The sequence below is a fragment of the Varanus komodoensis genome, unplaced genomic scaffold, assembly GCF_004798865.1.
Source record: "Varanus komodoensis strain SLA01 unplaced genomic scaffold, ASM479886v1 scaffold11, whole genome shotgun sequence".
Taxonomy (NCBI): domain Eukaryota; kingdom Metazoa; phylum Chordata; class Lepidosauria; order Squamata; family Varanidae; genus Varanus; species Varanus komodoensis.
Genome location: NW_025335317.1, coordinates 16611948 through 16636916, shown reverse-complemented (window position 1 = coordinate 16636916; position 24969 = coordinate 16611948). Strand labels below are relative to the sequence as shown.

The 24969-nt window shown below is 42.6% G+C and overlaps 1 protein-coding gene across 1 annotated transcript; it reads right to left on the bottom strand.

Moving 5' to 3' along the window:
* Positions 1-6934: 6934 nt before the first annotated feature.
* On the bottom strand, positions 6935-23552 carry SRGN (serglycin). Its single transcript, XM_044420466.1, has 3 exons — positions 23421-23552; positions 14402-14549; positions 6935-8043 (listed from the first exon to the last, which is right to left on the bottom strand). Exons 1-3 carry the CDS (start codon positions 23509-23511, stop codon positions 7836-7838), a joined length of 447 nt encoding a protein of 148 aa, XP_044276401.1. The 5' UTR covers positions 23512-23552; the 3' UTR covers positions 6935-7835.
* Positions 23553-24969: the final 1417 nt, after the last annotated feature.

The window sequence follows — 24969 nt, the reverse complement described above, 5'->3', positions numbered from 1 at the left end:
CCAAAATGATCAGGGGTCTGGGATAACTCTGTGTGGTAAAGACTTCAACACTTTGGCTGTTTAGCATAGGAAAAAGGCAAGTAAGTTAATTTTACTAGAGTTGTAAAGAATGAGCACAGTGCAGAGAACATGGATATGGTTTTCTTTCCTAATTCCAGAATCATCCAATTAAATTGAATTTTGGGAGATTCAGGACAGAGAATAGGAACTGCATTATACAGTACAGAGTTCAGCTATTAAATTCATTTCCTAAACATATGGTGATGGCCACTGACAGGAGGATATGGCTCTCTATAGCTAATACACTTTATGGCTGTATCCAATACCTCCAGGTTCACAGGCAACATGAATATCAATCGCTATATAATAGAAATATAAAGGGCTACTGCCTTTCTGCCCTGGTTGTGGGTTTCCTCTGAGCATCTAGTTGGCCAATTTGGGCAAGAAGATGATGGACTACATAAGCTTTTGGTCTGATCAAACTATGCTCTTCTTGAATATCATCTGCAACATTTTTGCATGTCATGTAGTTGTTAAAGGCATAAAATTTCTGTTGGAAAAAAGGGCTAGCAATGGTGGAAAAATAAGTGCTTCTAGTATGATTAGCTATTTAGTAAACATACCACAGATTTCTATGGCTAATGAACTCTGAGGAAATCCTTGAATGTAAGACTTGACAATACTATTTCTGCATCTTATAACAGCCGTTTCCAAAATGGCACCCTCTGGATGCATCAGACTACAACTTCCATAATACTTTAGTCTGCTATGCTGCTTGTGGGATTATGGAAGCAGTAGTCGAACACGTCTGGAGGTCACAATGTTGGGGATGGCTGACTTTATTATTATTACACACCAAGCCAGATAAATGACAAACTGCAATCTCAGAGATAAACGGAAGCCCTCAAATTCAGAGGCTCCCACTCATCCAGTGCAGAGTGGTAGAAGCAGTGGAGGAAATCTTCAGCTCCCTGCTCCTTGTCCTTTGCCAAAAATGGCTGTCTAGTGAAAATACAATCTAGTGACATCATCTCAGATGGGGAGAGAATCAGGCTGGAGAAGGCTCAGGATACTTTGTGTCCTGGCCTCCTTAGGCTCCAAGATCAGTCAGTATGGTTCCTTCTATGTTGACTGCAAAGGAGAACTGATTCCCAAGAACAGGGTCAAAGAACTGTCTCCAACGAGCTGAGAATTCAGTGCATCCCATGGTCCCCTAAAGCCTTTTATACTCTTGAAGCTGATTAAGTATGATCCACTACAGCTTCCAGGAAGAACTTTGGAACTCATCAGGGCAAAAGGACAAAAACTGTATTTTTGCACACATGCAGCTGTGTTACTCTAGCGCAGCAAAACGAACAAAGACTCTTGTAGCACCTTAAGAGCTAACAAGTTTATTACAGCGTAAGCTTTGTGGATACTGAAGTATATTATCATTCATAGGAAAACGAAAATTCTGTTAGGCAGACAAAGCCAGAAAGTAATGCCCCGCTGCCATTCCAGTCCTTGTACATTTTTATTATTATTATTATTATAACATTTCTATGCCGCCCCTTGCCGAAACCTCGGGGCGGCTTACAACATGATACATTCCTTGTGCACCTTTTATATAGGTATTTCATTCGTATTAGTAAAAAGAGTTGTTCTAGCCCTGATAATAGCCACGATAGCATGTTGGATTTTTCATGACATCATTTCGCAATACGTAAAATTAGCGTGCTTCGAAGCACGTGCAAGTCCTCCCCTCCACATTCCAGAGGCAGGGAACAGTCCAGACCAAGGCTTTGAAGCCAAAGCGGTGGGGTTTTTTTTCTTCAGACGTCGACCCCCAACACAGACATCATCGGTCTAGGGAAACCCCATCTACTAGAACCCCCGCTCCTGGCCCATTCCCAGCCCACTTGGCTCGCGCTCGTAGTGAGCAGAGACGAGCCACGAGCGCGACCGAAGGCCGACAACTCGAGCGCGGCGTGAGAGCCCCCCGCGCGTGCGCGTGCTTCTTCCCCGAACGTCACCGAGAAAGGCGGGCGAACGCGTGGAGGGAGGGAAGAGGGGGTGCCATCGAACAGAAGCCCCTCGCGCGCCCAAAAGAGAGGGGAGGGATCGACGGCCTAGAAGGAAGGGAGAGGTGTCCGTATCCATGGGAACGGCCAACGTCTCACTCAGCCTCCCCGTCTCAAAAGCCTGCAAGGCCCGGCCCGCCTCACTAGGGGAAGCAAGAAAAAGAGTGGGAAGGCGGCGCCACTCATACTACAACGGTTCTCCAGGCCTCGGAACGGCGAAGCGACACAACACTAACAGCTTCCGTTCTCTTCACGGTTCCCCGCAACCCCCCTCCCTAAACCGGGCCGCCGCTCACTTACCATGGTCAGTCAGACTGCGGCCCCCCTCCCCAAGCAACAGTAGCAACCCCGGCCCGCACCCCTGTCATGTGACCTTAGAGGCCGTCACTTCACTCCACGCCCCCAGCACGTGACCACCCCTCCCGCGGGGTGGGGAAGAGTAAGGGCGCTCTGGTGAGCGTCGCTTACGGGGCGGCTATGATGGGCAAAGGGCGCTAGAGGGCGCTACACGTGTAAACAGGTGAAGCAGGAAGCAGCGGGACTAAGTCCGTCCCCCGTTACTCTGTATGTTATCAAATATTGGAAATATGTCCTACTGAGTTCACTGGGACTTTCAAGTATATCTGTTAAGACCATAGGTACTGTATATAAATCCGAAATGTGTAACATTCAGTTCGTCTAATGAAGTGAGCCCACGGAAGCTTGTGCCAGATTAATTTTGTTAGTCTTTTAGGTGCCACAAGACTTCGTTAACTTCGCTGCAATACACTAAGCTATGCCTTAGAAATTGCTTTCTTGCTTGGTCAGGTACGTGCTTTTTTGTTTGGTACCCCTCATAAGAATATTTAACACAAAATATAAATTCTCTTGTTGTATGTGAAAGTAGAGACTCAAATACTTTGGCCACCTAATGAGAAGGAAGAACTCACTGGAGAAAACCCTGATGCTGGGAAGAATTGACAGCAAATTGTTCCCAGCAGAGGATGAGGTGGCTGGACGGAGTCAGTGGGGCAGTGGGCATGAGCTTGGGTGGACTCCGAGGGATGGTGGAGGACAGGAGAGCCTGGAGGAATGTTGTCCATGGGGTTGTGATGGGTCGGGCATGACTTTGCGACTAACAACAAATGTTAAAGTAACATATATATGACATTTACCAAGAAACAAAGATTCCTAAGAACAAGACCTACTGATGACGGAGGAATTTGTTTGAGTAAACATGCTTGTAAAATTAGGATACATTCTGTTCTTGTATTTAAACCATCTATTTCCCCCTGTCCTGAAATAATGCTGGCAGCTATTAATTTCATTTCGAATCTGCATGATGTCTTACAACATCAAGCTGTGTAATAACTTTCTTAAAATGAATCTTTACTCCAGTCTATTTCTACATCACCAGCAGGTGTCTTGTATTTTATGTTTCTGAACCTGGTGCAGTGACAAACAACACAGTGTACACCTGGTGATAAACACATGGAGCTCGCATCCTATAATATGACTTGAGCAGTGCATCCATTATGTGAATCAAAGTGAAATGGGAGGTGTTTGCACTGAGGGTTATGTGGGCTGAAGTTCTCATCTTTGGCAACACATTGGAAGCACAACAATGATCCAAAATAAACTGCCTTATCTTGCCATCAGCCAGGGTTGAGGAGAAAGCACACACATGCACAGATAGCACAAGAACTTGTACTTATCCTTTTATTTTTTTATTGTTCCTATATCGGTCCTTAAGTCAAAGAATCCATTATGGAGGAAAAGATGGAGCAGTGCCTTCTGATTGCTTGCACTAGGAACCCTCTCTTTGAAAACATCACAAGTGTCTGTAAAAGACTCCCCAGCTCAGGGTTTTAGGAGATTCTTCTAACTTAATCTGGCAATGCCAGGCAAGGACTGAGTCCAAATCCTTCTTCATTGCATGTAAACTACTGAGGTACAGCCCTTCTAAGCCTATGTTTTAGATAGCAACTGCACCCTTGTTAGAAAACGTTAAAAATCAAGGAGAAAGAATCTGTGCCTTACTGTTTGTACAAGAAGCAACAGAAAATTCTTGAGAAAAAAAATCTGTATACCAATCTAAGTATTTGTAGTGACTAAAGCTTCCACATGAGAAAAATCAAAGAATTCTTAACTGAATCTTTAGCTTCAGTCAGAACCTCCGATTCCCAACTGTGGGAAGAAGTGCTGCAGAAACATCTGGGAATAAAGCTGGTTTACTTTCCCAAGAGCAGTGGAGAATTGCAATGTCTGTAATACTTGTTTTCTGCTTACATATACAAGCAGAACATACTAGAAATAAATGTATGTTTGTACAACATGCAGCAAAACCAACCAAGTTCATCATGTTTCCCAAAAGAATCCTTGCACTGCAAGAGCCATTGACTAAGGCAGGGGTTGGCAACCCCACGGCTCCGGAGCCGCACGTGGCTCTTGAACCCCTCTGCTGCGGCTCCGTTCGCTCAAAACACGCGGCCGGCACAGCCTCCAATCTGCTCAAAGCTCCACTGGGAATGCAGTGCTAGCTAGTTAAGTAAATCAGCTAGTTAAGTGAATCGCTACATTCCTCTGCTAAACAAGCTTCCTCCAGGCTCTCATGTTACACGAAAGGAAATGCTGCTGAAAGGATTCTCTTTGTCCCAATGTAATATCCTTCATCTAAATGTTAAAAGCTGCGCTTGGGACATGTCACAATTCACATCACTTGACTGTTTATCTGCTAATCAATCACTAAACACACCTATATCTGTGACCCAGCTCCGATTTATTGACCTTCCCCACCCCCCCACCAACCATGGATAAATCAAAGTTTCTGAAGAAAACCGAACATTTAATGGTATGTGGGTAGATTCATTTGCTTTTACTGCTTACGAACTTACGGGGTTTGCTGTTTAATGCATGCAGCCCTTTAGCACTGACTTTGACTCTGCAGGAAGCTGTTCTATTCAAAATATATGAAAGGAATCCTACTAGTTTATAATGTAAGATTAAAAATAACAGTTTTTAGTGACTGAACAAGAGCTGCAGCTAAATCATAATGAAGATATAGATCTACTTCCTTGTTTTAAGATTCTTATAAAAATTTCAGCAACATTATTACATTGGGAGAGGGATGTTTGTTCAATATTTCACCACGTGATAAAAGGATGAGGGCACACAGAAGCAGATGGCATTTTTGGTTTGCTGCAGGTGGCATGTTTGGTTTGCTGCTGGTGGATAATATAAGTTCGGCTTTTTATTTCGTAATTATTTATTTATTTAAAACATTTTTACATTTTAAAATACGAGGAGGACTCAGATAGACATTGAGTATTTTATTTGAAAGTAACTTTCAACCCAGCGTCTTTTTTTTCAGAGTTCAAAATGTTTTGTTGCATGCAGAAATAAAAAATTGTTTTCTCTGTAGCAGTTCATTGATTTCATAAATGCAACACACTATAGATTTTTATACATAGCATAAAGGTAAAAAACGATATATGCAGTGTTATCTTCATTTTAGATGTCAAAAGGGTTTTGCGGCTCCCGGTGTTTTCTTTTCTGTGGGAAATGGGTCCAAATGGCTCTTTGAGTGTTAAAGGTTGCTGACCCCTGGACTAAGGGAACAAACTAGATGCAACTTTTATCACCTAGTTTGGTGTTGAATAACCTGTTCTTTAACCAATAATCAGCACATTTCCCCTCCACCCCATCCCCCAAATCAGAAACAACATGAGAAATGTAACGCTTTGCTCCCCATTGGATTGGGGCCTTTGTACCTGCTGTTAGCATCAAGGAGGGAAAGTGAGCTTTCTCCCCAGTACAAATAGTCTCACCAAAGGCCATTTCCACTGGGCTACAGCACAGGGCAAAGGGTTACATCCTCCATGTCGTGGTCTCATTCTGGCTTGTGTCCTCTGTAGTAGCAACACAGTAAAGATGGGTTTTTCTACAGTGAACTGTGAAGTGCCACATCTAATTTGGCCAAACAAGATGTGACTTGGTTTGGTACAGTATAATTCTTCATCTGCTGGGGGTTCCTGCTTAGTCAGAAGCAGCATGGCCTCTTTACTTAGTCACATTTATTGGACAATGATTGTTCCCCAGAATAACTCACATCAGCAAAGAAGAGAGACGGACCCACCACCAGAATTACACAAGGAAAGGGAATTGGGAGATCAAGGCCAGAGCAGTTCTTCAAGACTGAGACAAAGTGGTGAATTACAAACAGGGATTTATATTGCTTTGGGCTAGTCAATCTTCCTTTAAACATAAGTGTTGGTAACCACACACATGCCAAGCTGGAGGTCCCCTGGCTACCAAATAGTGTTTTTAACATTTGAAACAGGGATGCTGTGATGACTAGTATCAGTCCATGCAGGCCCAGGTGCTGATGCCAGGGCTGTTTCTTACAGCTGCTGTCACCTGATGCTCTTTGATGGTCATCTGGAAGGACCTGGGCTGCAAAGCCCTTCAAGAGCCAGCTTTTGGATCACCATATTGCAAGTTTGTGTGTACTCAGTTGCAAGAGAAAGAGAGACTGATTGGAAGTCTTCTAGGGGCTGTGGTTGACAATAACCAATCAAGCAACAAATCCACATAACTTCACTAATCCGTCCCAGTTTCTGGAAGATATATTTCATCTAGGTACCTTTTCCAGTTTGTGAATTATCTGTAACATTAGATTTATTGCATCTTAGATGTGAAGATTTCCATTTTTTTCACAAGTGTCCTAAGTTTGGATGGCATGTCAATGACACATTTCTGGTAGCATACTTCAAATACTTACCATGCAACCTTATACATGTCCGTGCAGAAGCGAGTCCCAATGTATTCAGTAAAGCTTATTGTCTGGTAAGTGGGTTTACGGTTATACCCTTAACAAATAACAAATGAGTCTTTAGTTGCAGCTTGAATTTTAATAGAATTATAGCAGAATAAATGCAGGTATTGAGAAAGCAGCTTAAAATATTGTAAAAATAAGTGCTGTATCTACTTAAAATGAATAAAGATGTGCAGATTTGCAAACACAAGCCAGGTTATGTAATTGAAATACTACACGATACTTAAGCATGTGAAATAGTGTGGATACTCAGAATGCAAACAAATAAATTTCAGGAGTATTAGAATAGTACTAATAGTACTCATAATATTTATGAGACAAAGTACCACTTTTTAAATAAATGCAAGCATCACAAAATCCTGCTTATTTGTTCATTTTCAAAATTCTTACTAGGCTCCACATTACAAACAAAAGTTGCCCAGCCAACTGAGAAAAATGCAGAACTCAAGGTCCTTGCAGTGCTTCTGGCATGGTCAATTACCTAAGCAAACATGAGGGTGTACTACAAAATACTTCAGAATGACCCAGTATTAGGGGGCATATGCCTACTGACTTGCCTTGGGCAGCACAAAAGCCAAACAAAACGTGAACCATCTCTGTTAGCAGCCAGGAGGAAATGTGCTTTGCATCCTATTACTTGGTACAGTTGATCTAGCATTGCTGCTTCACTACCATCAATTGCCTTTTTCCTAATTTAGCTTCCATTTGAACAAATTGCCAGTTGCTTCGAATTCTGTTGTCCTACAGCTGAGGAGAGAGCCTAAGTTTCTAGAAGGTTAGTCTGCATCTTTAAAAAAGGAAGGAAAAGCTAGTTTTGAATACATTTTTTACTTTAAAAAAAAGCACACACAAAACATTAAGGCATTTAAGGTTGGTTTTATAGTTTGCATAACATTTTGCCTGCATCTAATATCACCATGTCATGAAACACAAAAGGCATGGAAGAAATAAGATCTCAGAAATTACAAACTGTTCCCTTGGAAGAATAAATTTTCTTTTGTTAATTTAAGCTTCAGCTTCTCATCTGGTAGGCTGATGATGGGATTGGAAGTACTGAGATCATCCAAGTCATACTCAAGGCCTGACCCAGACTCTAACTCCATATAATTTCCTGATCCATATTCATCTCCATTATATGGGAGACCAGGGTGCTGCTGAAAAGTCTTCATTCTGAAATGGCATCAAACAATCATGAGAAAACTTGGATACAAGTTTGAGATCTTCCTTATCTACTTCCCAGAAATAACTCCCTAATGAGATGTCTTATAAGTAATGTCATTTTCAGCTTGGGAATTACAAATCTTGCAGGGCTGACATTCATTCATTCATTCATTCATTTAGCGAACTTCTATGCCACCCCATTCGCCGAAGCCTCGGGGCGGCTCACAACAATACATACAATATCAACCATATAACAATATAAACAATATAATAAAACAATATAATAACCATATAATTGGAAACGTCCTGGCCAAAGATATAAAATCAATAAATAATATTAACAAATAAAATGACGTTTAAATAAAAAGATCTTGTCCTGGCGCCGAAACACAAATAACGATGGCGCCAGGCGGACCTCTCTGGGAAGCGCATTCCATAGATTGGGCACCACCACAGAGAAAGCCCTCCTCCGGGTGCTTACCCTCCTAATATCCCTCACGGAGGGTTCCCGGAGAAGGGCCTCATCTGCTGATCTCAAGGGGAGGGAGGGCAAGTATGGACGCAGGGGCTCCTTTAGGTAACCAGGACCCAAGCCGATAAGGGCTTTATAGGTGATAACCAACACCTTGAATTGGGCCCGGACTTCAATGGGGAGCCAGTGAAGCTGACGGAGGACTGGAGTCATGTGAACATAACGCCCAGTCCCCGTCAGCAGCCTGGCAGCTCTATTTTGAACCAATTGAAGTATCTGGACCATCTTCAAGGGCAGCCCCATGTAGAGCGCATTGCAGAAGTCTAGTCAGGAAGTTACCAATGCGTGTGTCACTGTCGCCAGGCAGTCGTTCTCCAGGTAGGGATGCAGCTGATGGATCAGCCGAAGCTGAAAGAAAGCGCTCCTCGCCACCACTGTCACCTGAGCTTCAAGTGAAAGCTCTGGGTCGAGGAGCACTCCCAAACTGCGGACCTTGTCCCTAAGAGGGAGTGCAACCCCATTCAGGACAAGGTCAAGGTCCCCTTCCCCGAAGCCCGATCCACCTACCAACAAGACCTCTGTCTTGTCTGGCTTGAGTTTCAGTTTATTGGCCCTCATCCAGCCCATTACCTCGGCCAGGCACCAGTTCAGTACAGCCACTGCCTCACCTGGATTGGTAGAGAACGAGAGGTAGAGCTGGGTATCATCAGCGTACTGATGATTCCACAGTCCACAACTCCTAATGACCTCTCCCAGCAGTTTCATGTAGATGTTAAATAGCAAAGGGGACAAAATGGATCCCTGCGTACTCCATGGCATAACTGCCATGGCACAGAGCCATAGTCCCCTAGCACCACCTTCTGGAATCGGCCATTGAGATAGGAGCGGAACCACTGCAAGGCAGTGCCTCCAACCCCCAATCCCGCTAGCCTATTCAGAAGGATACCATGGTTGATGGTATTGAAAGCTGCTGAGAGGTCCAGGAGAACCACCAGGGACACACTCCCCCTGTCTTTCTCCCTGCACAGATCATCGTACAGGGCGACCAAGGCAGATTCAGTACCATACCTGGGTCTGAAGCCAGACTGAAATGGGTCCAGATAATCAGTTTCATCCAAGAGTGCTTGGAGTTGTCCCTCCACCACCCGCTCCAACACCTTGCCCAAAAACGGGATGTTGGCCACTGGTCTATAATTAGTGGCCATCTCTGGATCCAGGGACTCCTTCTTCAGGACTGGTCGGACTACTACCTCCTTTAAAGGGGCAGGTACCCGGCCATCCCTCAGAGAGGCGTTAACCACTTCCAGGATCCAGGTCCCTATCCTGTGCTTGGCGTTGTTAATTAGCCAAGATGGGCAAGGGTACAATAGGCAGGTGGTGGGATGTACTCATCCAAGCTCCTTGTCCACATTATCAGGCCACAGTAACTGAAACTCATCCATCAATTTTGGACCAGACGGTGACATTGGTATCTCCCCAGAAGCCTCTGGGTCACTAGTGCAGTCCAGCTCGTGACGAATCTGAGCAATTTTCTCCCTATAATGCTTGGCAAAGTCGTCACAACGGGCTTTCGAGGGTGGTACTGGATCTTTCTTAGGGCCAGGGTGAACCAGCCCTTGTACCACCCAAAAAAGCTCCACCGGAGGGCATTGTGAGGAGGCAATGGAAACGAAGAAGAATTTCTTTTTCACCGTCCTCACCACCACAGCATAGGCCCGATAATGGGCTCTTAAGTGTGTTCAGTCAGATTCATCCTGTGATTTCCTCCACCTATGCTCTAGATGTCTCCCAACCCACTTCATTGCCTGCAATTCAGGTGTATACCAAGGGGAAGAGTGGGCTCTGCCCGGTGGGAGAGGACGCTTGGGAGCGATCGTGTCAATAGCCCTGGTCATTTCCCCATTCCATAGTTCGACCAGAGCATCAACAGAAGCACCAGCCTTGTCAACTGGAAACTCCCCCAGGGCCTTCAGGAATCCGTCTGGATCCATCCGGCTCCAGGGGCGGACCCACACAATTGGGTCCGCACCCTTACAGAGGGAAAGGCTGTTCTCGAGCACAAACCTCACGAGGAAGTGATCTGACCATGACAGGGGTGTCAGACATAAATTCCTCACCCTCAGACCACCCTCTTCCTGCCCCGTCGAGAAAACCAGGTTCAGAGTGTGTCCACGTTCATGGGTCAGGCCTAAGACATGTTGAGACAGCCCCATGGCTGTCATGGAGGCCATGAAGTCCTGAGCTGCCCTTGTCAGACTAGTCTCGGCATGGAGATTGAAGTCCCCCAGGACCAACATCCTGGGGGTCCTCAACACCAGGTCCGAGACGATCTCCGTCAGCTCAGGCAGGGAGACTGTTGGGCAGAAGGGTGCACAGTATACCAACAGAATCCCCAGTCTGTCTCGGTCGCCCAACACCAAGTAGAGGCACTCTAGCCCCAGCCTCGAGGGGACTGGGAGCCCCATGAGGGAGATGGAGGCTCAGTAAACCAAAGCAATGCCCCCCCTCCTCTCCAGACGTGGATGGTGCTGAACTAGATACCCAGGCGGGCACATTTGAGAGAGGGCGACATCCCCCCCCTCCCGCCCAGGTCTCTGTTATGCAAGCCAGGTCGGCCCCCTCATCCACAATCAGGTCGTGGATGAGGGACGATTTGTTGTGGACCGACCTGGCATTAAGCAGCAGCACCGGCAGCCCCGGGGGGCGGTTGACAAGACTACCTGGAACCCTCTGGCTGGGGGTAGAACCAGAAGGAGGGGCAGGTGTAAACCATCTGTCCCTCCTTCTACGCAGACACGTTAAACCCCCACCACAGTAACATGACATGATCATGTTCCTTGCATTCTCTGGAGCAAGGGCCTTTCCTATTCAAGAGAAGTAAGTATAAGTGAATTTCATAGAATTATAGAATAATAGGCTTTGAAGGGGCCAAGAAGACCATCAGGTCCAACCCCCTGCTGTTGCAGGTCAACAATTTACACAGTTCCACTTAGACTGTCCAGTTTCTTTTTGAATGTCTCTAGTGTGGGAGAGCCCATGACCTCCCTAGGCAACTGGTTCCATTGTTGTATTGCTCTGACAAGTGAGGAAACTTTGCCTTATATCTAGTCTGAATCTGGTTTGTTGCAACTTGAGTTTATTATTCCATGTCCCACACTGTGGCATATGCAAGAAGACATCTTGACCTTCCTTTTTGTGACAAAAGATCTTTTGTTTCCTTTTGAAATAGATATCCCAGCTAGCTGGGGTCTTCATTTTGAAAGGAAATCCATTGGCCTCAGGCACTTACAAAAGCTATAATTAGGTCACTGTCTTCTTCACATAATAAGAAATGCCATGGTGGACTACAGCTCATGCAAGATACAAGATCTCACAGGTCCCTGGAAGTGTGCATTACTTTAACAATTGATATCTTCTCAGCATGAAAGCTATTCATTAAGTTCAGTCTTTTGAATAGGACCATGGCTGGATGTTTGTGCTCTCTGCTCCATGCATCAAGATACTGCTGCTCTCCTTCCAGAAGCAATGCACTTCCCTGCTTGAGATCACTTTCTAAGAATGCAAATAGACAAGGGAGAAAATGCAACTGCTACCATCTATGGAGTTTCCCACACTGGGAAGTTTATTTCTCTCTCCCCGCCATACTCTTCTGCAGCACAAACACATGTATTTTTAAAAGTGATTTGAAAGTATGGATATATTTAAGATAGGAAGAGTCTTTATAAGCTTTTCCATTGCATTTATATTTGGTTCATTGTAGGTTCATCAGAGCACTACATGAAGAGCATTTCCTTTGATGCTTTTCTGCTACATAACCTCAAGGTATAGCAGAATTGTGCAAATACAGAAATGAAAAAGGTGTTTTGTTTCACTTTTAAGAATAATTACCACACTTTCCCTTGCTCTAAAAAAACTTGCTCTAAAGTGCTCTTTAGAGAGTGAAACTGGAGGGTCATAATATCTTGCAGAGAATCTGGAAACAACTGTGAGTGGGGAATGACAAGCCCATGATATATATCCTATGTACAAAAGCTCTGTATGGCATGATCCAACCCAAATTAAGTGTTTTTACACGCCATTATTTTCAACAGAAGAATTGAGTGTATGCTGAAAATCTCTTCAGCTAACATCAATGGATATTAAAAATGCTTTGGCTGGACTGGGTGGACCCAGTGTGGTCAATGAGTATGTAGATTTGTGTTTTCTTAATATAAGAATTTGAATATTTGAATATTTCTAACTGTTTAATCAAGGCATGGGGAGGCTGTTTTAGCCTAAAGACCAAATTTAATTTAGGAGCAGCTCTCAGGGGTCAGAATGTCAATGTTAGAAGGGGATCAGAAGGGAACAGGGCCAAAAACTAAAGAAGTAGGGCCAGACTTTAATTCAGCTTTTTAAAAATATAGTCCAGCTTTTTTTAAAAAAAGGAAAAAGCCAGAAAATCATCTATCAATGGTCAAGTGAAAGGAAGTGGGGCCATCCAGAGAATGCTGGAGGACAACATTGACCCTAGAAAGGTGGGGTTTGGCTACTCAGATCACAAGTTCTGCCTCTGTGGGGTAATCACTGCATCTATTACAGGTGTTGCTGTAAGGAATTAGGGGCACCTTACAGGAAACCAACAGGTTACTCGTCCGAATTGTTGGAAGTGAGATGGACTATTTCTCAACACAGTTGCTACTACTTTCCAGCTAAAGAGAAGAGAAGCTTTCAGAATCATCATCTCAGTCTTGGTAGCAAGTTAGTAAAGGAGCATTTTAGATGAGTTGGCAAAAAGTGCCCAGATTTTTTGGTTTTTTTGTGGGGTTGTGGGGAATCTGTGTAAATGTGTGGCCATTCATATAAGAAATGGATCCCAGGGATGGGAGTTTGGGAGGGAGGGAGGGCTAATCTAAAAAGGATTGGATAAATTTATGTGAGCTGTCCCGAGGCTATACGTGATGGAACGGCATACAAAAATTATAAATTAAATAAATAAATAAATTAAAGGCTAGAAGAACTTGCACTCAAATTTCCTTTCAAACATGAAAATTTGGGGCAAGTCACTCACAGCCTAACCTACCTCATAGGACTGTAGCAATAAAAAGGAGGTATGTAGCATCAGCCATGCTGAAAGCTCACAGCAGAATTTAATAAGTAAAAAAAAAAAATGTTCCTGCCTCCCACTCCCCAGGTAAGGAACCTGCCATCTAAATTTGTCAATGTGAAAGAAAGCAGCACATGGGGAAGGAGAAAAATGGAAAAGGTGGGATGGATAGAAGAAAATACTATGATGAATGCTTCTGTTTGCTTAGAGGTAGGATTAGGAGGTTAAGCTGAAAGCTTTGCCCTACCCCAGAAGTGGAATTTGATACAGAGGGGAGGGGGTAAAAATGTAATAAATAAAACAATGCATCTGTTTATGTTGAACTGTCAATGTCTATGGTGCTTCACGGAGCTGTATAAGTTAAAATATGCACAAAGGAAGGGGCAGCTCAACCTGGATCAGAAATATAATGTGAGAGAATTGGCAGATCAAGAGCCACTGCTCTCTTGGTGGTTCATGTGGAATTTTATTTTCTGACACTGTTTTTCCTGGTGGTAAGAGATTCATCCCTTTAATTTCTAACTGTTATGCTACTGTCAGAGATATAAAAACCCTACTAGAAAAAAGAAACTGCTGAGTATGTAGTTTTAGAATTGGGGTAATAGTGAATCTGAACAAAGGTGAAGCAACTTTCACAGATGGATACTAATAAAATTTTCAATATTTCACAACAACTTTGCAGGTAATAGAATTTCATAGGTTCTGCACCATCACCTTGTAAATGTCATGCTCGCCACATGTTTCATGAACAGTCAATAGTTTCATGAGTAACACAAATATGCTTTATAGATGAAGTTACTTTTACTTACAGCATTGGATCAGCCTTGGGAGGGAGAATCATGTTAGCTTTCCCATCCGGAATTGCAAAAAGAGGTCCTTTTCCCTCAATGCAGTTTGCAGAACGGGCATCGGGTCTGCATTTAACCCACATGTATTGGCCCTTCTGCACTGGAGCCCCTGATGGAAATGTTTACATCTGTTAGAGTCAGGTTTATTTATCATCCTTGACAATATTTACATGATAACCCTGCAATATAAAAAAATTATACATGTTTCCAAATATGTCAAATAGGTTGAAAATGTAAACAAAAGCCTGGTACTTTTTACCATATGTGGTGGACTTGTGATAAAGCAAAAAAATAAAATAAAATAAAATAAAATTGGGATACACTACATAGATGGCTTGGGGAAATGTTGCAAAGACCTGTAATATTTAAACCGGAAGTATTTTTATTAGGCATTCTCCCTGATGACTTTGATAAACAAATTATATATTTGACTCTACATGTAATCACAGCAGTGAGGAATGTATTGGCACAACACTGGAGGAATGAAGAATTACCAACTGAAGAAATTATTTTAAAGAAGATACTGGACTGTGCAGAAATGAACAGACTGACTTATCTCTTAAGGAAAAAGAAGATACACACTACTATCAAACTTGGGACTTTTTAAATAATTGGTTAGACAAATGGGATTATATTTAGGACTGAAATATACTTTAACTGTAAAGAGAATAAGATAACTCAGTATGTTTGATGTCTTTGGAATGACTATTGTTTTATTGGTAGAAAATAATAAAAACTTATTAAAATAATTATACAGAATGATCATATTCAGTACAACTCCTCTACAGAAAACAGAAGAGAAAATGTTCTTTTAAAGTTCCCAGTACCTACTGTGTGTCATATGTCCTCTACTACTTGAAGGAATGCCAGAGGACTGTTCTATCTTTTGAAGTCATCTTGTATTTAAAGCACTGGTTAGTTTAAAGATTAAAAAAAACCATCTGAAGCAAGGGTTGGTCCTTGCACTTGCCTGTCAACAGCACCTGGGCTGAAGAGGCTCGTGTCCCTTGGTCACAAGTCTTCAGCACTGTGGTGAGATGTACTGTATTTCTTCTATTCAAGTGATAATAGCTATTGCTAGATTTGCAATTTAACATGGATATTATTTGCCCTGTTTCCAGTATCATTCTGAAGGTCAAGGCAGGGATACCCAGTTCAAAACCCCTCTCTGAAGCACTGATGATGTCCTTATGTCTGTCACCCTCTGTCTCCTGAATTTCCTTTGCAAAGTTATTTTGCAGATTAAAATAGGATTAAGCCCCTGCATATCTCCATGACCTCCTTATAGCAAAGGAGAACAATTGGCAAACCTGAGGGGCCTCCTCTGTGTGTGTGTGTGTGTGTGTGTGTGTGTGTGTGTGTGTGTGTGTTTTGTTTTGTTTTTTACTGGATCACCCAGAGTCCACTCCAGAGTGGAGCTAAGTGCAAAACAGTGCCTCTGGAAGGTGGACAGAGAAGGAACAAAGTGCCACTGAACACATCCCACGCCCAGCTATACACACAGTTCTTCCACACAAAAATACTCCTGTTCTTCCCCATCCACATGGGACTTCCACGTGGACTTTGTTTCAACTTCCCAGTTTAAATGCAGATAAAAGTGAAGGAGACGCTACCTATTTTATTCTGCTTAGCCAGTGGCTAGTAGGGGTGGTGCTCTTCTCCATTTTGAAGGTGGTGAGCCAGTGCTGTCCGAAGACAATCCCATGGTCATGTGGCCAGCATAATGTGACGAAGCGCTGTTACCTTCCCTCCGAGGTGGTCCCTATTTATCTACCCGTGTTATATGCTTTCAAGCTGCTAGGTTGGCTAGGGGCGAACGATGGGAGGCTGGGCATGAACCACTAGAGTACCAACCATATCTGGCCAGCAGTTCCAGCATCATTAAGCCGCTGCACCACTGCTTCCCTTAAATGAGGATGGAGAGTCTTTTTTGTTGTTATTAAACATCTTTTTACAAATCTGCTACAAATTACTCAGATATACCAGAAGATCCCAATTCTCCTTCCGCTCATCTCACTGCCATGTATCGGGGGCTTTTCTTCATGAGACTTTTATGGTGCTGTTAAGGGTTGCTATCTCCGTTCAGTTTCATCACAGCACTGAGATCCAAGCTCTCTGCAAAAAGCTCTTCCTTTACTATTTTTGTTACACAGCCTCTTAAGTGGGAAAGTAGACTGGTGTAAATACACAAGGCAATTAGGCACCATTTTCCCTGTTGTAATTTAATAGCTCATTTTTCCTATTCTTAAAAAAGGGAAAGTGCTGTGAAAAAAACAGATGCAAAACTGGACGATCACAACATTATCTAAAGAGCCCATAAACAACTGTGAGAAAGTACAAGCTCAAAATAATGGCTTGTCTAGAAAAGCCCTGAGAGAATTGTGTATAAAAAAGGAAATGCACCCTACAAATGGAGTTTTCCTGGATTTTTTTTTAATGTCCCAGAAGCAACTAATATATTACTGCAGTGAATTGGAGAGTTCTCATATATATCATTTTTGGGGGGGAAAAGAGCATTCAGCTGCTGGCCCTTTGACCTCTGAGGTTTCACTTCACATCTGTACCCCCACAAGGAAACCAACAGTTGTAGCAGAATTCTCTCAGGGAGGGAGGGAAACAAACTCCCAATAGCTGCGGTAGCTGATCTTCCTGAGCAGGTGTTTTAACTGAGTGAAGTGAGTCAAATGTGGGTAAGGTAAGAGGCTTGACAAAGCTAAGACAGGCTGTTTCTTGCTCTCCCTCTGAAAATCTCCACTAGGTAGCCTTGAAACTGCCAAGTCATCTGCTCACCTTTGCCCTTCCTCCTCTTCCTCCTCCTCCTTCAAATTGGATAACTCTCTGAGCACTGTAATGTGTGAGAAAGCTAAGTTCCTTCTCTACATCTTGGTGGTGGGTTTTTGTTTTGTTTTTTTTTTACACAAATGGTGCATGCAGGAAAGAGGAGCAAAAGTTGCCACCTGGTGGAGCCTGTAGCTTTAGGCAATTTTCTTCCTACCTAACTGCCAATATTGGAGCTAGATTGGGGGAAAGTAATGGAGTGCAAGGAGAAAAGGCAGGAAAGGGGCACAGGTTTTACTCACTTCCCCTATATGCTCTGTTTGGTTAAAGGGTCCAGCTACCAATGTGAGCAGGATCAGTAAATGTGTAGCATGTAGTCTGGTATTAACTGCACATGTAAGGAATCTACCTAATTATCTGAAATGGGGACAGAAGGAAATGTGCAGCAGCAACTTCTTGGCCTACACAAACAATACAAAAAGGCAAGGTGCATTTCTCTCCTACACTCAGAAATAGCCGGTCTCCCAGCTATTTCTAGTCCTTCAGCCTTAATCTTTGCAAAACTAAAGACAAAAAGTCTAAAAAGGAGTCTCACTTATGCACGGTCGATGCAAGTCAGCTCCTTGGTTGCTGGTGTGAAGGCAGGCACGGGGCACACAAATGGGAGGTGCTGGAGATGCTCCCTGCAGAGGTGCTGGCAGCATTTTGCAGCTTGATGAGACAATGGCTTTGCTGAGCGCTTCCACCTCTTCCCCATAAACTCCAGCAATCCAGCAGAGCTGCGGAGGATCTGCTCTGTGCAGCCTCCTCTACTTTTTGCAAGCAAGTGGAAATCCTGGTCCTGGAAAAGGATGCTTTGCTGTTGTTAAGTTTGCAGGAAGGAGAGGAGGAAAATGGGAATGGACGTCGGTGTGACAAGGCACAGACTGTCAGTTACCTTTTCATAATGCTGGCTTGAGAGGTGAAGGCTATACTTAAATTGAAAAGAAGGAGATCCTTGTGTTCTGAGCTGCCCAGAAATTATGCCGTCCAACCTGAAATTTAACCTCCCCTTCTGATAAATGAATGTGGAAAGGCAATTGTGGTTGGTCTGGCAAAGGCATTCTCCACATGCTCAGATGCACAGTCCTTTACCACATCACTGCAAACAAATACTTGTTATTGGTTGGTGATAAGCTAAGATTTGTAAATGGTACATTTGGAGGCAGGGGCCACTCAGTGAAGGTTTGAAGACTGAACCAAGTGGGAATTAGGGGGATCGCTAATGTAGCATGTCTGCAGATTCGGGGGGAAGTGGAAGGGGGGATATTTTCAGCAGAAGGAAAGCTGGTGGGGAAAGGTCAAAATACTTCCACCTTTGCCCTGTTGCCTCACTTAGTTCCCCAACTCAAAGACAGGAATCAGAAGTGTGACAAGCCATGTCTGGCACTAAGGGAAGGTGGATTGATTTGCATGAGTGGCAGAAGCAAAAAGCAAAAAGAGAACTCAGTATTTAGGTTCCCCAAGATACTAATACTTGCTCCATTCAAAGGAATGCTCTCCAGTTTGTTAACTCAAAGCAGGAAAAGGTGGTTTACAGAAAGGCAATGGAAACAGGTGATCGCCTCCGTGATGCAGGTGGGACTGGAACTTGTTTGCCCTGAGCTCCTAACAACAGACTTGCCTTTGGAGCAGTGTAATTCCTTGAACCTGGTCTGCATTTCTCGCTGTCCAGTGAGTTCCTGTTGACATTATTTTCAGTGGGGCCCTTCTCCAGGCCCAAACTCTGGGAAAAGGCTGGGATGGATTAACTTTTGTGTGGCGAGGGGTCTCTCCAGACCCACCATGATCACCCAGAAAGAGGCAGCTAGCGGGCCATGTCAGCACCTGGTCTGTCATAGTCTGACTGATGCTGATGCAGCTCACTGCAGGATCCTTTCAAAAACGTTGTAAGCAAAGGTGACTAGCTGAGTAGTACAGTTTCTGGCGCTCATTTTATTATTACAGTGGTGGACAAACAGAGGCTCGTGAGCTGCATGTGGCTCTTTGAGTCTATTTTGCAGTTGGCCGCCTGTGGGCACCCACCTGCAGTTCTCAAACATCTGACTTTTACCTTATCTTCCATTGAGCGAGTCTGGCTGCCCTTTTATCATTGTTACTTTAACTATACATTATCTTTCCTGCCACAAAATAATGTTTATTCCCAAGTAAATGTGGTTAGCAACATGGCAACAGAAGCAAACTCCATTTTATTCTTGTAGTGTTGATGGTGCTATGATTTAACCGAGTTTAAAATGCGAAACTGCATGTGCTCAAGGTATTTCTTTCTCTTTTTAAAAATACTTTATTTTTATATTGCTTTAACATGTCTAGAATTCAGCAGCAGTTGTTACACATGGAATGATGGGTAGATGGAAAAGAGACATGTTAGTTGCTCCCTTCACTACAGAAGTAATCCATAAGACAGATATTGTGTAAAGGTGCATGAAGAGAGGGAACATTTGGGGTTTAAAATTGCTTAGCTGTATCACTGGATAGCCTCATAAAGGCCTGTTCACCACTTGTGGGAAATAGCTGCTGCAGATGTTTCCTAAATACCTTCAGACTTAAGGGACTGAAGTGTTTCAATTCAACGTCTTCCTTTTTAGCTTAACCACATTCCAAAGCAGGCCTTTTATTTTTACTTTTTCTGAAGTTCAAAGGAGCAGACTGAAACACTTGAAACCATGTTGAGCAATTTGTAGATTTGATCATTCATCCCTCTCTTTAGTAGTATTAACTGATTATACATGGCAAACATTTTAGTTGTGTTCATCTCTTTGTTGCCCTTTTTCCTCAAGTTTCACTGGGGTTGTATGACAGTGGAATTTTTTGGTTCTGCTTCCTTCAGAGTTTGCAGCAAACTGTTTTCCCAGCTTCCTGAGACACACAGACAGTTTTATTAATTAAACAATATATGTGGAATAGTTGTAGAAAGGCTTGTGACACTTGGGTTTTGTTTCGGCTTTTGGTTATATACAGGAGATAAATAAGCTAAAGCCCTGTGGGGGGTTCCACAGAAGACCATTGACCCCTTTCCCCCCAATCAACAGTTGCTTGGTAGCTTTTAGTTTAAACAATTCCACAGGATTAAAATATCTCTGCCAAGTTTTAGTTACTCAAAGCAAGATGTTTACGCTAAAGATATACTAATATTTTTATTTCTGCCCCTTTTGTCTTCAGCTACACTCACTAGTGGAATGCAGGCCCAGAGAATTTCTCCAAATTGAAATTCACCCGATGGAGAAGAGGAGGTTCAGCACTTGGTCATGCACAGTACCATCAGCCCAAGGAGATACTATGAAAACAGCCTGTTTGCAAAACCAAGGCAAATTGTGAGAGCAGCTTGTGCTATGGTGAGCCATTCAGACAGCAGGAAAAACCAAAACGCCGACTGGCTAGGACCGCTGTTTCAACCAAATCTGGTTTTAGGATGCTAGCTGCAAAGCTAAATACTTCGAATATAATGTTTAATATTATAATGCTGTTATTGAAACACGTAAGATCAGCAACAGCTTAGCATAAAGCACTGTTTTCATTAGCCCAATAGGAAAGGGTAACTTGAAAATTAGACAAGTTGAACATGCAACAAAATGTTGCCGCTTGAAGTAGGGCAGCTGGAGGCAGAGGAGGACGTGACATTTGCATCATGAATCAGGAGGGGGAATTTTAGCAGGTGTAGCTTTTCATCTAAATATCTCTTGCATCTGGCCACCCTAATGTAGACGGTTCCTTTTTAGGGTTTCAGCCTGCTGTGCCCTCTGACATATACGTCCCTATATATTTTTCTCATTCCTGCCCCACTGCCCATCCATCAGAGTTCAGTGCTCAGTCCCCACTGAACTGCTTTTGGGGTTATCTCCATTAAGATGCCTTTTCATTTTTAAAAAATATTTCTGCAACTGTGGAGTTTCCCAAAATTTGCTGCTGTTACTTTCCCCCTAAGCATAGATGTGTGCCTTGGATCTGTAAGAAGGATCAACACATAGAAAATGAGTTCACTATTAGAATATAAGATAAATAAATCTATGTTGTTGGACTGTGAATTGAATTTCCTTTTTACTGTTGTGGGCTTCAGACGTACACGTTATTATCTGTGAGGCAGATCCATTAAAAGTGGAACTTCTTTCTGATTAGACATACATAGAACGGAGCTGTAAGTATCCTGTGTGGTAACTTCTAACGAACAGAGCCCACAATTTCTTCACGCTTGCACAAATTTCCTTTTGCACCAGAACAGAAATTTGAAGACTTTACAAAGGAAACTGAATACCTTTTCAAATATCTTGCTATATTCTTTAATTCCACAAGGAAAATAAGCCAAGTAAATGCCATGTTTACATATAAGTGTGAACCAGGAATCCTAGCTTAATAAACCATGGGGAAAGCTAATTAGAAGAGGTAGATTCATGTTATATCCATACTGTAGGATTAATGTTAAGTATGTCTAAATAAGCTAGGACATGCAAGTCAACAGCAAGCCATTCCTTAAAGCTCTTTTATGAATCTTAGCTTGTTTGAGCACAGTGAACCATAATCTTTAATTCGGATGTGTTACGAATCTTTCTATCCTGGGAATGAAGCGGCACCAATTGACTGCACGCACTTTTACATGATGGCTTATTAAGTCAGGATGCCTTCCTTAAAGTGGCATGCAAACACAGCCAATGAAACATGTAGGCATTCATATACAGAAAATATGGTTAGCACATCCTTTTCCAACAAATATTTTGCCCATTCTTCTGCTGATTACTAAATAGTTTTCCAGAAACAACTTAGAGGGCTAATTTAAATTACTCTATGTTGAATTGGCAATGCAACTGTTAAAAGCACAACCCTATGGGCTTCTAAAATCATCTAAGAGACCATTTTTCAGAGTCCAAGCACTGAGGTCCTCCAGTCTTGGTGCTCAAACACCACAGGCCATGCCCACATCCTCTCATAGACGACACGAAAAGAACTGCTCTGCATCTTCCACCCTGCCTCACGTCACAAACATACTTGGGGAGGGGGCGGACTTCATACAGCTGCTACCAGTATGTTTACTTAGAAGTAAATGGGTCCATTTATGATTGTAGCCTTAGGCCAACCACTGGATTGATCTACTCAATATATTTTGGCTATAATTATTTTCCAAACACAGCTGAAAGAAATGCTGCCTAAGATGGCATGAGATTAATACATTCCCAATCTTACCAAGAGGGGCTTAAAGCGTTGTTGCTTTTTTAATGAACACTTTCTGTAGCTTAGCACACTAGTCCATTTTAAGCTGCTATCAGTAATTTTAACACAATTCAAATAGAATTTTATATAAGGGTAAATGATTTTACTTTAATAATCAAACTTACTTCCCAATATGTGTGGCTAGTTCTGCAACCTTCACATTACAGCAACCAGAATTTTTTTTTGGCATATTTATCATGGTTACTTTATACTTGAATGAGAACATGTTCCTCTAAAGCCATTCCCATTTTACAGCATAATCAATGTGTAGATTTTACTCAACATTTCCTTTCACTTCATATGTGTGGTACATTTTCCCAAGTTTTGTTGCTGTGAAAATGCCCCCACCCGCAATACACACACAACTCACATCATCCATCACAACTGTGGGTTGCTATGGCTGAATATTATAGTGCCATGATATCACTGGTGACAAATGATCTGCAAACCTAAGCCATTTGGTGACCTCTAAAAGAAAAGGTAGAATGTTCCTTTAGCACTCAAACATTGGAAGAGCATTTCAAGCCCTTTGCAAACAATATCAACAAAAGGACTCCAATAAGACAATTCTCTTTCTGCAGCACTGTCCTTTCACTTGACTCTTTGTCACTTTTCTTTTCCTCTCTTTTCCTACTGAAGCTTTAGAGGCTTTTTGCTCCAGCATTTCTGGAGCAGGAGTGTTACCTCCACATTCTTATGTGGAAATGACATCAGACTACTGATGCTAGCCCAGTAGATCTTACTAAGAATAATGTCCAGGAGAGGAGGGCATTGTTTGAAACAGTCCTACGTTTTAGGATACATTCAATGTAGGAGTAAGCCCCTAGTGATCTTAATGAGTCTTACTTCTGAATAGGCATGTAAAGAATTGCACTGCTGGACTCACATTTGGTTTCTGCTGCATAGTGTTACACAGCTTAACAAGGAGATTACAAAAAAGAACAGCCACTTGCAATTTTACCTTGTACTGTGCATCCCAGAAAGAGGATTATACAAAGAGTCAGGAAAATCCGCCCATTACGTCTGACAATCATCTCCGTTTTGGCCTGCATACCTCCACACTCCGCCAACTGTCAGTGCTACTCCGCCAATGCAACAGAACAAGGAGAGCGACTGCCTTTACAAAAGGTTTCCAAAACCTCAAACCCAACCCATGACTTGCGTCACAACTTCCTGAGCGCAGAAAAGTGACACATCGAATATCAAAACTTAGCCCCGACTTCGGCAGTTCTTGAGCACTTGCCAGTGGAAGAATGTTGTCTGAAAAAGACTGACCGCACAAGTTATGCAGGTCTCCTCAGAAGTATGTCCCTCCAAATTCTGTGAGATTTACTTCCAAGCAAGTGTACATAGAATTGCAGCCTGAATTTCAATACGTATTTCTCTCAGAAGAACAAAACCACAACAATGAATATGATAAAGAAGAAAGTTAAGGATGAAGCATTTAGGCTGCAATCCTATACACCCTTACATATGCATTTCTTGGTGGGGCTTCTGTCTGAGAAGGCATAGACAGGATTGTACTGTTTCAGTGTGAGTCTTCATTTAACTTACAGCAGTTAATAGCTTTCTTTTGGCACTAGTCAATTGGTCAATTTTATACTAACCTAAATATTTTGAAGAATTGGAAAAGATTTTATGAAATACTAAATATACATGTAAGTATAAATATTATAGCATCCTTCAGTAACACACATCATTTATATTATTGTTGTTTTACTGTTTTAACTTTTGTAAACCATCATTACATCCTCAGATGAAGGCCAGTATGTGTGAATAAATCCACAAAGCTTCATGGTTCTCTACTAGGTGCTTCTTGCTAAGCTTCCTAAGGAGAGAAAACATCAGAGACTTGTAGTAACTTTTAAATAATTTAGATAATAATACAGAACCCTTCATGGGACAGTGAACTCTTGCAAAACTATGAGGAGAAGCTCACAAACCATGTCTGGAGATAGTACAGACATTAAAATGCCTGGCCACTTAAAAAAAGGCAAAACAATGACCAAAAAAACCCAACAAGGAGGACTTATGGATAATACTTCTGAATGGTTCTGACAGCTATTTCATATGTTAAAAGGAACTGGCAAAAGTGAATACATTCACTTTTACAGTGAAAAAGTGTAATACATTCACTTGTTACTGGAATGTAACAACATAATATAAGAAGAAGAACCCATGTTGGATGAGACCAGGGGGCCATCTAGTCCTGCATTCTGCTGACATACTGTCCAACCACCAGCCCACAGGAAAACCACAAGCAGGACATGAGTGTAAAGCACCCCCTGGAGCAGGTTCTCCAGAAAATGGTATATGCAGGCATAGTGCTTTTGCTACTGAAGTAACATATAGCCATTAGAACTACTAGCCACTGGTAGCCGCCTTCTCCATGAATTTATCTCATCTCCTTTTAAAGCCATCCAAATTGGTTCGAATTCCATAGTTTAACTGCATTGCGTGAAATAGTACTTCCATTTGTCTCTCTTGAATCTCCCACTAATTGGCTTCCT

What these genes read in the sequence shown, in the direction of transcription:
- SRGN (XM_044420466.1), bottom strand. Translation starts at nt 23,511, where the DNA reads ATGCAGGCCAAAACGGAGATGATTGTCAGACGTAATGGGCGGATTTTC. An exon ending in TCTGGGATGCACAGTACAAG is followed by an intron (nt 14,550 to 23,420) that starts GTAAAATTGCAA and finishes CATTTCCATCAG; the next exon opens with GGGCTCCAGTGCAGAAGGGC. An exon ending in CCCAAGGCTGATCCAATGCT is followed by an intron (nt 8,044 to 14,401) that starts GTAAGTAAAAGT and finishes ATGCCATTTCAG; the next exon opens with AATGAAGACTTTTCAGCAGC.